Source organism: Cannabis sativa, chromosome 4 (genome assembly GCF_029168945.1).
Source record: "Cannabis sativa cultivar Pink pepper isolate KNU-18-1 chromosome 4, ASM2916894v1, whole genome shotgun sequence".
NCBI lineage: Eukaryota > Viridiplantae > Streptophyta > Magnoliopsida > Rosales > Cannabaceae > Cannabis > Cannabis sativa.
Window position 1 is genome coordinate 66,522,668 of NC_083604.1, and position 14,496 is coordinate 66,537,163.

Sequence of the window (14,496 nt, forward strand, 5' to 3'; positions counted from 1 at the left end):
GTGCATTCCTATATTTTTCCAGTTAATTATTTTTTTTTTCATATATTTTTCATTTATTTTTTTCTGCCATGAAAAGGTAAATGACAACAAAAAAAAATTCCATATTTATGAAAAATCCTATTAATTTGGGGATAAAACGAGAAATGCCTCTTTTTTTTGTCAGTTAACTAAAAATGCCTGCATATTAAAATCTATTCAAATTTACCTACTTTTATAAGGTTACTATCTAATTTACCCTTATACATGTTACCTTAATTAATAGCTGGTGGGTATTCATATGATTGGGGAGGCCTTAATTGTATGAAATAAGAGGGGCATAATTGGAATAATAGTTAGAAAAGAGGGCATAAATTAATGAGTTTTAAGAAAGAGATAAAAATGAGATGGACTCCCTTAAAAAGGGTATACCATCTAATTTCCTCAATTATTTACCATCTATCTGTTTTGGGCCCAACCAAGCCCAATTCTATTCCTAAACCTATCATTTTACTTTCCCCTTCTTTCAACTCTCTCATGATCTCTCTCTCTCTATCTTCTCTCTTCTCTCAGCCAAAAAGTCGCCGCCGACGCCGAGTTCTGCCGGGTGAAGGTAATTTAAAGATTTGATTTCCTCTTTAGTCGCCTTTTTTTGTTTCTTATTAATAGATATGTTCTATTGTGCTGTGGTTTGGGAAAAACGAATTGATTGTGGTCATTATTATTTTTAATTTCTTCTTCCGTTTCTCTTGTATTCACATTGTAAATTAGGGTTAACTTGTCTCGCTTGGACCGCTGTTCGTCATGTTTCGTTATTTTTTTGTTCTCATTTCAGAATGAAAAGATTTATTGATCCATTTATTGGTAAAATTAGGGCTCTGTTTGGCGTCAACTCTCAAAATCAAATTTTTTGTACTTTGCTTTTTGAGCATTGTTTGTTGTACAATGATATCAGGTTATTTGTTTTGATATTGTTGTATAATGTATTATCAGCTATGTATATACGTATGTATGAATAATATTTTTGCAGATGATAAGATTTGGGGTTATACAACAAACAATGCGCTCAAAAGCATTGAATAAAAAACTTGATTTTGAAACTTGACGCCAAACAGATTTTAATTTTATGCATAGTGATTTTGATGGTGATATTAGCATATTTGTTGTTTTATCCTATGAGAGTTTTGGTTTGTGCCTCTGTGTGTAAAAATGTTCTACTGAAAATATAAGGTAATTATTGTAGTTTTTGTAATTGTGTCTTTATGATTTCTTTGTTCAAATTAGATTTGAGTTTGTTTTGAACACGAATATTAGTATGTTACATATTCATCATCAATAATAGAAGAAGAAACAAGAAGGTATATTTATTTATTTTATTTGTTCTTTTTTCTTATATAGAAAGAAAGGCAAATGTCGGTAACACTGTACTAGAAGACACAAACAACAACTCGTTTAGCGCTTATTAAGTAGTTCTTTTCAACTCAGTATTCTACTCACTCACTCACTCAATCACCCATGGCGGATTGCTTTGACTCTCCTCCTTCTCCTTCACCCACTTCTCCCATGAATATCGATGGCTCCGACCGTGACTCCGCCCTCTCTAACTCTGAATGGCTCACTCAGCGAGAGGTAATCGAACGTCGTGCTCGACGAGTCAAGCAACTTGCTCGTCTTTACAGGCACCATTACTGGGCTTTGATGGAGGATCTCAAGTCCAAGCACAGAGAATACTATTGGACCTACGGTAAGAGTCCCTTCAAGGAAGACGAGCCCCTCCCTCCTAATGGTACGGATGGAATCGGAGAGAACGGGAAGCTAGGGTTGGCTTCTGCCACCGGAGTTGGGGATGACATTAAAAGGTGCCAAGTGGCTGGCTGTAAAAACAGGCCTATGGCCTTGACAAAGTTCTGCCATGCCCATATACTCTCCGATCCCCAACAGAAGCTATACAAGGGTTGCACATATGTCATCAAGAGGTATTTCTAATTTCTATTGTTTTTTGTTTTTTGATTTATTTTTTATTGATACAGTATTTTTTGGTAGTTGCCGTGTGGGGAGGGAGAAAAAGACTAGTTTTCTTTCCATGAAATTTATTGGTTTTGGTTGTTGGTAAGAGTTTGAAATCTTCTAAGGGATTTTACAGCTGAAATAGATTTCTTGTTAGAGATTAGCAATGAAGATTTAATCCTTTTTCAAGATGTCAAGAACTTAGTTGATATTATGATTTGATTCACTATCTTTCGTCGTTGCCATGTGAGGGGTAAAAATGAAAGGATTTTACCACTGAAATGAATTTCTTAGAGACTAGTAATGAAGCTTTAATCTATTCAAAATGTCAAGAACTTAGTTGAGATAATGCTTTGTTATGAGTTAGGAAGTTTTCGGAGTGATGTTCTGTATGCTATGACTTAGAATTAATGAATTGAGATGGATAGGTGTGTTTGTTGGTATTCTTTTATATGAAGGAAATGTTTGGTTTGAGTCACATCATACATGAAAAGCACACTGATGGAGAGTAGTAAGTTGAATATAAAAGTACAAACACCTCGCGAGGTAGCAGAATATTTATGTAATGTGAGAGGGGATCTTTTTTGAATAAATCATATCAGTTAGTGTTACTTAAATTCCAATGGAGTATGTTTGGGGACTTCATGAGAGATAAATGGTGTTATTTGTTGCACTAAGTTACGGTTAGTTTGTATGTTATGAAACTCAGGTGTTGACTTTTTATCTATCTAGAGATACTAGACTGAATTTACCCTGCATTTAATAGTTTACTTTGTTTGAATGATTATCTCTCAAGTTCTACTAGTTCAATCACATTATTATTCCTTCTCACGTTCTCTCCAAATCTAATAGTGATGATCATGATCATCATGAATCTGGCAGTAATCCCATTTCCAAAAACTATTGTTCTCTTAAGTAGAGGACGAATGATTATCATTAGGATGATGATGATGTTGAGGCTTAGTTGTCAGATGCTGCCTACTAATATTACTAATAATGCTGATGATGAGGAGGAGGAGGTTGCTGTCAATAATAAGAAGAAGAAGAAGAAGAAGAAGAAGAAGAAGAAGAAACCTTTTGAAAAGTGATGAGGTCGAGGTTTTAAAACGTCCTAAAAAGTTTTGTGCAAAGAACATTTGTCATGCCACTAAAGTGGACATGACAAAGTTTTACGCATGTGCTAGAAGAAAGATGAGTTATCTTGAGTTCAACTAGACCCAACTGGCAGATGCAGGTTGAAAATAACTTATTGACCAAGTACTTTTTATCTGCCAGTTGTGTAAGAATTTTTCAACCTGCGCACCTTATCTGCCAGTTGGGTCTTATTGAACTCATGATTGCTATCTTTCTTCTAGCATATGCGTAAAATTTTGTCATGTCTACTTTAGTGGCATGGAAATTCTTCTTTACACAATACCTTTTAAGACGTTTCAAAATCTCAACTTCAACCTCGTCATCCTTACTCCAAATCCTTTCAAAAGGTATCTTCTTCTTCTTATTATTATTATTAACAGCAGCCTCCTCATCAGCAGCAGCAGCAGCATTATTAGTAATACTGTTAATGGCAGCATCTGACGTCGCAGCCTCAACATCATCATCATCCTGATCATGATCATTTGCCCTCCTCTTAAAAGAGAAGAGAGTTTTTGGAAATGGATACTGTCAGATTCACGATCATTATTAGATTTGGAGAGAGCAGGAGAAGGAATAGGAATAATAACATGATCATTAACCTTTTGGGTAAGGTTTGCTGATTATTTAGTAAATAAAAATTTTGTATTGTCCAGTATGCAGTCAGGCCCTCTGCTGTGTTGTAAACCAATACTGAGATCCACAGTACCTTCTCTGTGTCCAACTCATTTTCAGAAGGGTGAAAAGTGTCTCATACGGGACCTAAGAAAGGCTGGTCTAAATATCTCTTCATTAAATAACCTTGCCCCGAAACTCCATGTCGTAGTCGCTGAATTCGTATCTCAAATCCAATCCAAAAGGAGAGCCTTACGAAAGGCTAGTGTCGCTAAGGTGGAGCCAAAATAGAGCGGAGCTGACCAATTTCTTAAGCTCCTTATGCCCTTTGATACTCTGCTGAATACATAATTAGTGGAAGGGGGACTCAATTTTGATAGGACGATAGACTTTTGCCCAAGAAAGAAGACATTTGTGCATACCTAAGATAAGAAAGACTCGGGAGACTTCATTTTCTTCACAACAACCTCGCCCATGAGCTTTTATCCTAACAACAATAATGTAAATTGGTTATTTTACTTTAAAGTCTTGATGATTTTATTGTTGTAATTAAATCACAAAATACTCGAAATTTCCTCAATGTTTATTATTATTATTATTATTATTTATTATGTATGTAACCGTTGTGCATGATTGTGTGAAGTTACAAGGTGTATAATAGCTTCATCCAGATAATTACCAAGTATATTTAGACCATTTCGACTGTATGAGAATCTGCTTAGCTTCCTTTCTGTTTATTATTCTATTATGGTTAGGATTATCAAAAGTATACACCAGAACGGATTAACTTAATGAGTAAGTAATTGAAATGACTCCATTTCAGAAAAAAGAAAAAATTGACATTACTCGTAACAACAATAAAATCCATTTCACACATTGCAATTTTTTTTGGGAAATTTGAAATTCTATACTTACAATACCTTAAAATTTTATCCCTAAATGCATAGTTATTAAAATTGGTCATATATGACCACATTCCTAATTTCTTAAAAATACCACTGACATTTGAAATCCCTAATCTCATCTTCCTCTCTCTCAACACACTCTCGGCTCAACCCACCCGATCCCAACCCCAACCCCAGTCGACCCACGGTGACGTTGACGGCGGCTCAATCGACCCACGGTGACGGACGCAGTGGACGCACGATGACCGACCCAGTCGACGACGCAGATTTTTTCGACCCACAGTGGATCCACGCCGACGCCTAACCGAGATGTCGAAGGTATGTTTAAATTTTTTTTGTATTTTTTTTTAGATAGTGTTAAAGATTTATTATGTTTGTGATTTTGTTTGGGATTGTTTGTGAAACCTACTATTAGATTTAAGAAAATTTTTGTGGAATTTTTGGTGGATTCGGATCTGAGAAACCATTGGGGAAGAAGGGGGTCCGACGGGTTGGGTTCGATGGATCCGACGGGTTGGGTCCGATGGGTTGGGTGCGATAGTTCGATTCATGGAGGTCCGATTGGACCGATAGGGCCCGATGGCTACCATATTGGGCCAATCGAACCCATCGGACCCGAGGGGTTTTTTTTTATTCTGTCGTACGCGGTGGAGATCGTCGGGTCGTAGGCGGTGGTGAGGGGGTGACGGTGCGGTGGTGTGTTAGGGTTTGAATGGTGAGGGTTCGGTTAGGTTGAGAGAAAAGCTAGAGAGATAGAGGAAGAGAGAGAGTTGGGGTGTTAGTTATGTGAGGGTTATTCTTGGGTTTTTCATAAAAGTGTCATATATTTTTTATTTTGAAATGTATTGGTTTAGGTATAAAATATTAGGATTTTTAATGTATAGTTTTTCAATTTTTTTTTTTACCTATTTTAGCTATTTATTGGTCGGAGAGGTCCAAGTTAGAATCTTTATCCTCTATGTAAAATAAAATAATATTATTTAGTCAAATTATTAAAATATTTAATTATTAAACATAATTGGTATTTTTATTTAGTTCTTTCCCTTTATTTTTCCTCACAAATCAAACTATTACATTGAGTGTGTTTGAAAAATTAGTATGTAATTGAAATTGAGTGTAATTAGTGATGGAAATTTGACTCGTGGGAACGGGTACTCATGTCGAATGGAGCAGAGCTTACTTGCCTTAATGAATAATAGAACGGGTGTGGGGTGTTTATATACCTGAAACGGATTTGGGGCAGGTCAGGGAGGGGTGATACTACTCATCCTATATTCGACCAAAATATATAGTTTTTAAAGTTTTCATACAATTTTCTAATTATTATGTATTAAATTTATTAGTTATACTTACAAAGTTGATTATTATTCTTTCTTAATTCACTGTGTAATAAAAGCTTTTTAATGGATAGAATATTTGTTTAGTTTATAGTTAATACCTTGTTTTTTGTTTTCATTTTGAATTTTATTACATTATTTTCTTCTTATTATTATTGTTTTAATTTTAATTTTAATGGGTATCCAATGAATTCTCATACCTAATGGAGATTTATCCACCCTATATTCATTGGGAATTGAGCGGGGTGAGGGCGAGAATGATGGGCATAAATAGAAAATTGGGACAGGATTAGGAGGTGCCTTATTCGCTTATTACTCACCCAATTTTCATCTCTAAGTGTAATTCATAGTAATTATAAAGCTCAAAGTATTTATTTATTTTATTTTTTTGTTTTTGTAAAAAGGCTTAAAATATTATTTAATTATGTAGTTATATAGTAATTATGTAATTAGAGATAATTGAGATGTGTTAATTTCATTTTTTTAATTCTTATAACCATGAACATAGCAAATATAAAATATTACTATTTTTAAATCTATAATTATTAATTAATATAATGTTAAGTATATGTTATTATTTTATTTTAAACAGAAATAAAATGTAGGGGAATTATCTCATATACTATTGTTTTAACTTTTTTTTTTTCAAATTTACGGTTTGAGTTTCTAAAATGGTTGCAGCGCTAGTTGCAGTAGGAGTTTCTGTATGATTTTTTGTTGCAATTTAGGTTGCAGCGCTAGTTACAATAGGGGGTTTTGTGCCTAATTCTGTAAAAATACAAAAAAAAAAAAAAACTATTTTAAAATGTAAAAATGAAAAATCCTCTAGAATGTATATGTAATTATTATATTGGGCAATTATTATCCTAATAATTTTACTGCATTCTAATTATATAGGGATTTCCAAACAAACTCTAATGTGTGATTATAAATTTTAGGTCAATTAATATCGTAATATACATCTATATATAACTTTACTTATATCTATTTATCTACACTATTTATTTATTTATTTTTAAATAATATATTTTTTAGAAAAAAAATCACAATCTATAATTTATTAAATTATTATTTTTAAATCTATCTGTTTTTTCTTAACATTTTGTTGATTATATTATCTTTATATATTAAAAGTGTTTATCTAACGGCAATTCTTGGTTTAACGATTCTTTTTTTTATTTAGCCTTACACGGTTAACACGATTAACTTAACAGACTGTTAACCTTAAACGTTAACAAATAAATAAACCCAATAATTAAACCCAAAAAATTAAACAATCTTTTTCAAAATTAAAAAAAATATCTTAGCCACATATCTCTCTAACAAATTACACGGCTTCATTCCAATTTCAAAAAATAAACCCAATAATTAAACCCATAAAATTAAATAATATTTACGATTAACTTATATATATCTCTCTAACAAACTACAATTTTTGAAATTTTTTTATTCATTCAAATTTCAAAAAATAAACCCAATAATTAAACTCAAAAAAAAATTAAACAATCTTTACGATTAACCGATTCATCACCCCAAAAAATTAAACAATCTTTTTCAAAATTAAAAAAAAATATCTTACCCACACATCTCACGGCTTCATTCCAATTTCAAAAAATAAACCCAATAATTAAACCCATAAAATTAAATAATATTTACGATTAACTTACATATCTCTCTAACAAACTACAATTTTTGAAATTTTTTTATTCATTCAAATTTCAAAAAATAAACTCAATAATTAAATAAAAAAAAAAATTAAACAATCTTTACGATTAACCCATTCATCACCCATACAGGCAAACACAACAAAAGCCTGTCTCTCTCAGATTTCATATTTCTTTCTCATCGATTGCAGTTCTGTTATTTTACAAGAGTGTCCAAGCTAAAGGTCAGAATGCAATCATCAGTTGTTAATTCTCATTGCTTTTGGTAAAAATTACACCTTTAATACTTCTTTGTTACTTTTGTTGTGCTATTTTGAGTGACGGTGGCTTTATAATGAGCAGATGAGATTTCAGTTAGCATTGTTAAAATTCATGACTTCTGGTAGGCTGACAGTGGTAGCTTCTTAGGAATACTTGTACACATTAATTTTGATTTTGCTCTGTTTTTGACTCCATATCTAAGATTTCTTCTTGGTAGTGAGAATGTTCCTTCAAGTGTTAGTTATTCTTAATTTTGTAATATTTGAACGGGAACAAATGCAGCATATATTATAACCTTATTATTATTGTTTCCAATATGTTTTTACTAACATTTGTAGTTTAATTTAAACTCCATTATACTGGACATAAAAGTTAAATTTAAATTTATTATTCAAATCTCTCTAAATTAAATATTATTTATTTTTGATTCATTTATTTCCTTCCGAACTTTTAATATAATACTTAATATAAAACATAGCATACGTGTATCGTACGTAACAATATACTAATTTTTTTATACACATATAATTATTCTTCCAAATATTCCATTCAAATTTCTTTTTCAGTTTTAATTAATTTTAAAAAAAAATCTACTACCAAACATTTTTTTATAACAAAACTTGATTTTTTTAAGAAAATATATATCATTTAGTTTTTAATAATATATTATATATGGTCAAATGTCTTATAAAAAATAATAAAAAATTATGAATATATATATTAATATATATATTAAAGGCTCATACAAAATATATATATATATTAAAGGTTAACATATATATTTTTTTTTTAGATTTTAGTGTGTAAATTAATACATTTTAAAAGAAAAAATTTATTTGTAATATTATTAAGCTATTATAGAGAGTCATATATACCATATTGAACTAATGTAATATTGTTGTGCTATTATGCCCTATTTATGGTGTTCTCTTATTCGACTTCTTCGTGTTTGATTTTTTTTTTCTCATTTAAAATTTGATTATAATATATTGGTATATTACAAAATTTGATATATTTACTATAATTTGGTGTTTACTTTTAACAAAAACTAATAATTTATTTATTATTTTTAATTCTAACGTTCGTTTATTTATTATAGTTGTATTTAATTATTCTCAAAGATTACCTTTGAGAATCGAGATATGTTCAGTAATCATCATCATACCAAAACATTTAGAAATATGCAAGGAATTTATAACAAAATCATACACTAATGTATAAAAAGTTAGTAGTTAATTAACTCAAGTATATAATTTGTTTTATGTACAAAACAAACTTATTTTGATCAATAGCGACAATCACAAATAAGATACGATGATGACAACGATTTTGAATGTAGTGGTAACTACAAGTGTGATAATACGGTGATGACATAGGCTTTAAATGATAATAGTTTTAAAATCGTATGATGAGTTTTCTATAGATTTATTAATTGTTTTTAGATCTCTATTTTGTGTGAGGATTTTCCAACCTCTATTTTTTTTATTTTACAATAACGTTTGAAAATATCTCTTTCTTGCTTTCTTTTTTAGATAAGAAATTGTATGATAAATTTTTCCACAATGTTTATTTATTTTTCTTTTAAAAAAATTATGAAAAATTTTACTAAAATAGTTACTCATACTATTAAAAAAATATCAATTTTAATATATTTTTATAACTTAATTATCAATAAACAAAATATAACCGCACGTGAAGCGCGGTTTGTTTCCTAATATATATATATAAATGAGAGATATGAGATGGTAACATGACACTCTAAGATCTCTCCAATTAGCATTATTTATTCTCTCATTAATTCTATCTCATTTTTTTTTTATTTTTTTTATTATAAAGGAAAGATATGAGTCGGTGACATGAAACTATAAAGTTTATCTAATTAGCATTATTTGTTTTCTCTTTTATTCTCTCATTTTTTATTTTTATTAGCTTCATAAATAATAATTCCAAAATTTATATTCAAAAAAAGTATTTAATTAGCATTATTTAGTATTTAATTTTTTATTAGCATTATTTAAGCTTTTTTTTTTTTTTTAATTAAGATCTCTCATTTCACCTTTTTAGCCAAAATTTGGCTTTTTGGCTTTTTTTTTTTACAATTAAAATATTTAAAAAATGATCATTTTTTTATCACTTACAAAACTCTTTATAAATATGACTTCACTTTAAGATTTTTCAAAATAGCACTACTTATTTTTTCTTAATTTTCTAATTTTATAATTTTTTATTATGTTTATAACTATTAGTTGATTAATTAATTAAGAAAAATATTTATATGCAATTCAAAAAAAAAAAAAAAACCATTCTATTTTCATAATAAAAAATGCTTCTACCGTAACTTTAAATAGACATATAAAAAATCTATCTATGTATAAATTTATATGATTTTATTCAAACCCTAACAAATTAAAGAAGCCTTTCTTTCTAAAATAAATAAATAAATTAAAGAAGCCTTCAAGAGAATCAACAACAGCTTCTTCGATTGAATGAGTGATCACAATGACCAAAATTAAAGCATATTTGTTCTCAATAATGCTTTCTTTAATTGAATGAATGATTATAGTGACCAAAATCAAAGCAAATTTCTTTAATTAATAATCTTTATGATTAATTATAAATTAAAAAAATATATTAATTATAGTCTAGGTTTTAAAAGTAATTTGAGTCATTAAATTAATTAAAGACTATAAATTACTATTCCTATTAATTGGTAAAATATTTAATCCTTATCATAATAGCCCCCTTTATTTTATTTATTCAAACCTATTGAATAATGACGGTTATAAGTAAGATACAATGATAACAATGACTATGAATGCAATGACAATTATTAAATGGACGTACTGCTGTAACGCTCTATTTCATAGGGACGTCACGTGTGTGATTTTATAAATTAATTTAATACTAATATATTAATTAATTATTAAAAACTGTGAGGATAATAAAAATTTGACTAAAATAAAACACTAAAAACTGACATTATAATGACAGTAAAAAGGTGTTCCAGAGATACCTATTATAAAATATTTACCCAAAAGACTATATACAATAGAAATTCGAAATACAATTCAAAATACAACAGATACAATTAGTCCAAAACAACTCCTGGCAATCCAACACGCAGGCCGGTGAGGTCAATATGTACATTGCTGGAGAAGACTATCATCTCATGGTTGTTCTAACTTTTCCTTGCCCTTACCTGCACCACAGAGCACACGTGAGTCACATAGACTAGCAAGAAAAGTAATAAAGAAGGATACATTAAATAGCTAATTATACATCTCATTATCATAAAATGATTAAACCATAACATTCAACAGTATGTAATATAACCAGTCATATGCATAGAAATAGATATGCTCATATATTTGTATTGCCTAACCAGGCAAGCCCGTATCATCATGTAATATCATATATAATATCATTGCACCACCTAATCATGTAAGCTCGTGCACAACTTGACATTAATATATCGCATCGTCTAATCAGACGAGCCCGATGCCCGGTAGTTATCATATGTCATTGACGCCTGTACCTACGCCCGATACATCATCAGGAAAAAACCCAACAATAATTTTGATTTATGTCATAACTAGGCATTTTTATATCACTGACGCCCGTACCTACGCTCGATACGTTGCCAGGAATATTGCATCACCTAATCAAATGAGCTCGTACCTACGCTTGTTAGGCTATTTTTAGCCTATGTTTTGGATCCAATTTATGTGCATTTCTAGCTGTGTTGGGACGGAATTACGCTTGTTTTCTATGTTTTCAGGTTCTTTGGAATAAAAGAGGTCTCGGGTGCAGAAATTCATTAAAAGACGTGCTGAGCCGAAGAAAACTCAATTTTTAAGTTTTTGTGCATATCTGGCCGCGGCTAAACACAACTTGGCCGCGGCTAGATCTCGAGAAATCAGAGGCATCAGTCGCCGCGGCGATGAAGAGGCTCGCCGCGGCGAGTTACGAGATACAGAGAGAGCCTAAATTTGGCAATTTCTCGCCGCGGCGAGAGGAAGCTTGGCCGCGGCGAGATCCCGTACGGACCAGGGGCATTTTCGTCCATCGAACCTTAAATTTTAATTATAAATAGAAAACTGCGATTGGAAGTCAGGGAGAGCGATTTGGAACCCTAAAACACAGCTGAGAGCGGCAGGAAGAGCATAGAGATTCAAGTGAAGATCCATAATTCATCCTCCAACAGTTCTTTTCTTTATTCCTCTTTAATTTATTTATGTTGAATATTGCTATAGGAATGGTTATGGATTTATTTCTGAACTAAATTTCCCATTTAGGGAGGATGATGATTGTTGTTTAATGTTTTCCTAGTTAATGTTTAATTACCATTCCTCCATTTTTGTGTGTGAAATTATCTTAATTTGTTTTTAATTTCATGTTTAAGATTGATCACCTTGTGCATGTTCTATGATCTCAATTCAAAATCTGAAAAGTGAGAATTGAGAATGCTAAAATTAAGATAATCGATGTTCTATGTGAAACGAAAGTATTTACATGACTTATGTGACGAGTAGATTATTACTTAATGCTGATTTCATGTTAGTTTAATTAAGGAATTAATTAGATAACATGTGATTTAGAATCTAGAAGATCTGAAAGGAGCTAGGTTATTTCATAATCTGTCATTCACTCCAAGAATAGGATAGTAATTAATCATTAACAATTTGGGTAAACAACAACAGGATTCTCCTCCCTATTGTCTCATCTTGCTTAACTTTAAATTGTGTTATTAAGTTTTCTGAATTTCTTTCATATTTTACTGTTTTTAAATCATAATTGCTTTTGATTTACCGAATAGAATCATAAGTATAATTTAGTAGTACTTAATCCAATTCCCTGTGGGATCGACCTCACCTGTGTGAGATTTACTACTTGATTGCGTATACTTGCGTAGTGTTTAAAAATATAGCAACAAGTTTTTGGCGCCGTTGCCGGGGAATTGTTAAAGATTAATATTACATAAAATTATACTAACTTCTACTTTGGTATATTTTCTCTTGCTGATTTTTCTAACCTTTTTCTTGCAATATTTTCTTGATTTATTTCAGGAATCCTAAGTGCATGCGCCGTCAAGGACAATCAGTCATATTACCAGTTGATCCTGAAATTGAGAAAACTTGCAGGAAGAATCGAAAGAACAAGAGGCAAGAAAGAGTTTCAGCAACTGCTGAAACATCAGAAATCATGGCTGCCAATGTGAACAATAATGTTGGGAACAATGGGCGTAATAATGGTAATAATGGAGGCGCTGTGGAAGATAAAGCTAATGGCCGTAGCTTGAGAGATTACATTCTCCCTACTCTGACGGGAGTGCAGTCATGTATTAGGCCACCGGCAGTGGATGCAAACAACTTCGAGATCAAACCTGCCATCCTTCAAATGGTGCAGTCTTCAGTTCAGTTTGGTGGTCTCCCTTCTGAAGATCCTAATTTGCATCTCTCTAACTTCATGGAACTTTGTGAAACTTTTAAAGTTAATAGAGTTAGCGACGATGCCATTAGATTGAGGTTGTTTCCATTCTCGCTCAGAGAACGAGCCAAGAGTTGGTTGAATTCTTTGCCACCGAATTCTATTGCTACATGGAATGATCTGGCAACAAAATTCTTGTCAAAGTTCTTTCCTCCAGCGAAGTCTGCAAAGCTAAGAGGAGAAATCAATAATTTCTGCCAACAAGATAATGAATCTCTCCATGAGGCTTGGGAGAGGTTTAAAGATCTGATCAGGAGGTGTCCCCATCATGGTATAGAGAAGTGGATGCTGGTTCACAACTTCTACAACGGGTTGGTTGGTAATACTAGAACTCTAATAGATGCAGCAGCTGGCGGAGCTTTTATGAGAAAGAGTGCTAATGAGGCATATGATCTATTGGAGGAGATGGCTCTAAACAACCAGCAGTGGCCAACTGAAAGGAGTCAATCCAAGAAAGTAGCTGGTGTGTTAGAAGTCGATGCCATCACAAAGTTAACAGCTCGGTGTTGAGGCATTGACTAAAATCATTGCAGGGCAAGCTAAGCAAGCCCAAATTGTTTGTGAGTTATGTGGAGGAAGTCATCACTTTTCGGAGTGCCAAGCAGATGTGGATGATTTGCCAATGGATGAAGCTAAGGCCATTGGGAATTTTTCACGTAACAACAACAACAACAATTATGGGTTCAACCGTAATAACAACCGAAGAAATAGTGGGTTCTATCAACAAAGAAATCGAACCAACGGTTTAATCAAAAGAATAAGCCTCGGTGGAAGTTCTAGTTTCCGGACAGATTTACCGCTCCAATTCATGACTCGAAACTAGATCTTCACCATTAAAGACACTGCCGCAGACTCGGGGATGGGCCAGCTAGCAACTCAGGTAGCAACCCGCCCTCAAGGAAATTTGCCTAGCACCACTGAAGTTAATCCTAAAGAAAACTGCAAGGCAATTACCCTGAGGAGCGGTAAGAAGTATGATGGGCCTGAGTTACCACAACCAGTTGAGGTAGATGTAGAAATAAATGCTCAACCAGTGCCGACACCAACACCGACAGCAGAGAAGGCTACTGATAGCCCAGCACCACCACAACAGTCTCCACCGATTAGTATTGA

At 32.0% G+C, this 14,496-nt stretch overlaps 1 protein-coding gene and 1 non-coding gene across 2 annotated transcripts; one reads left to right on the plus strand and one right to left on the minus strand.

Moving 5' to 3' along the window:
- Positions 1-423: 423 nt before the first annotated feature.
- LOC133037315 (uncharacterized) lies at positions 424-4,371 on the plus strand. Its single transcript, XM_061114331.1, has 3 exons — positions 424-589; positions 1,375-1,952; positions 3,771-4,371. Exons 2-3 carry the CDS (start codon positions 1,492-1,494, stop codon positions 4,018-4,020), a joined length of 711 nt encoding a protein of 236 aa, XP_060970314.1. The 5' UTR covers positions 424-589; positions 1,375-1,491; the 3' UTR covers positions 4,021-4,371.
- A 9,180-nt stretch (positions 4,372-13,551) lies between these two features.
- Positions 13,552-13,658, minus strand: LOC115715342 (small nucleolar RNA R71). Its single transcript, XR_004011218.1, has one exon. It is a non-coding gene; the product is annotated as a small nucleolar RNA R71 (small nucleolar RNA).
- Positions 13,659-14,496: the final 838 nt, after the last annotated feature.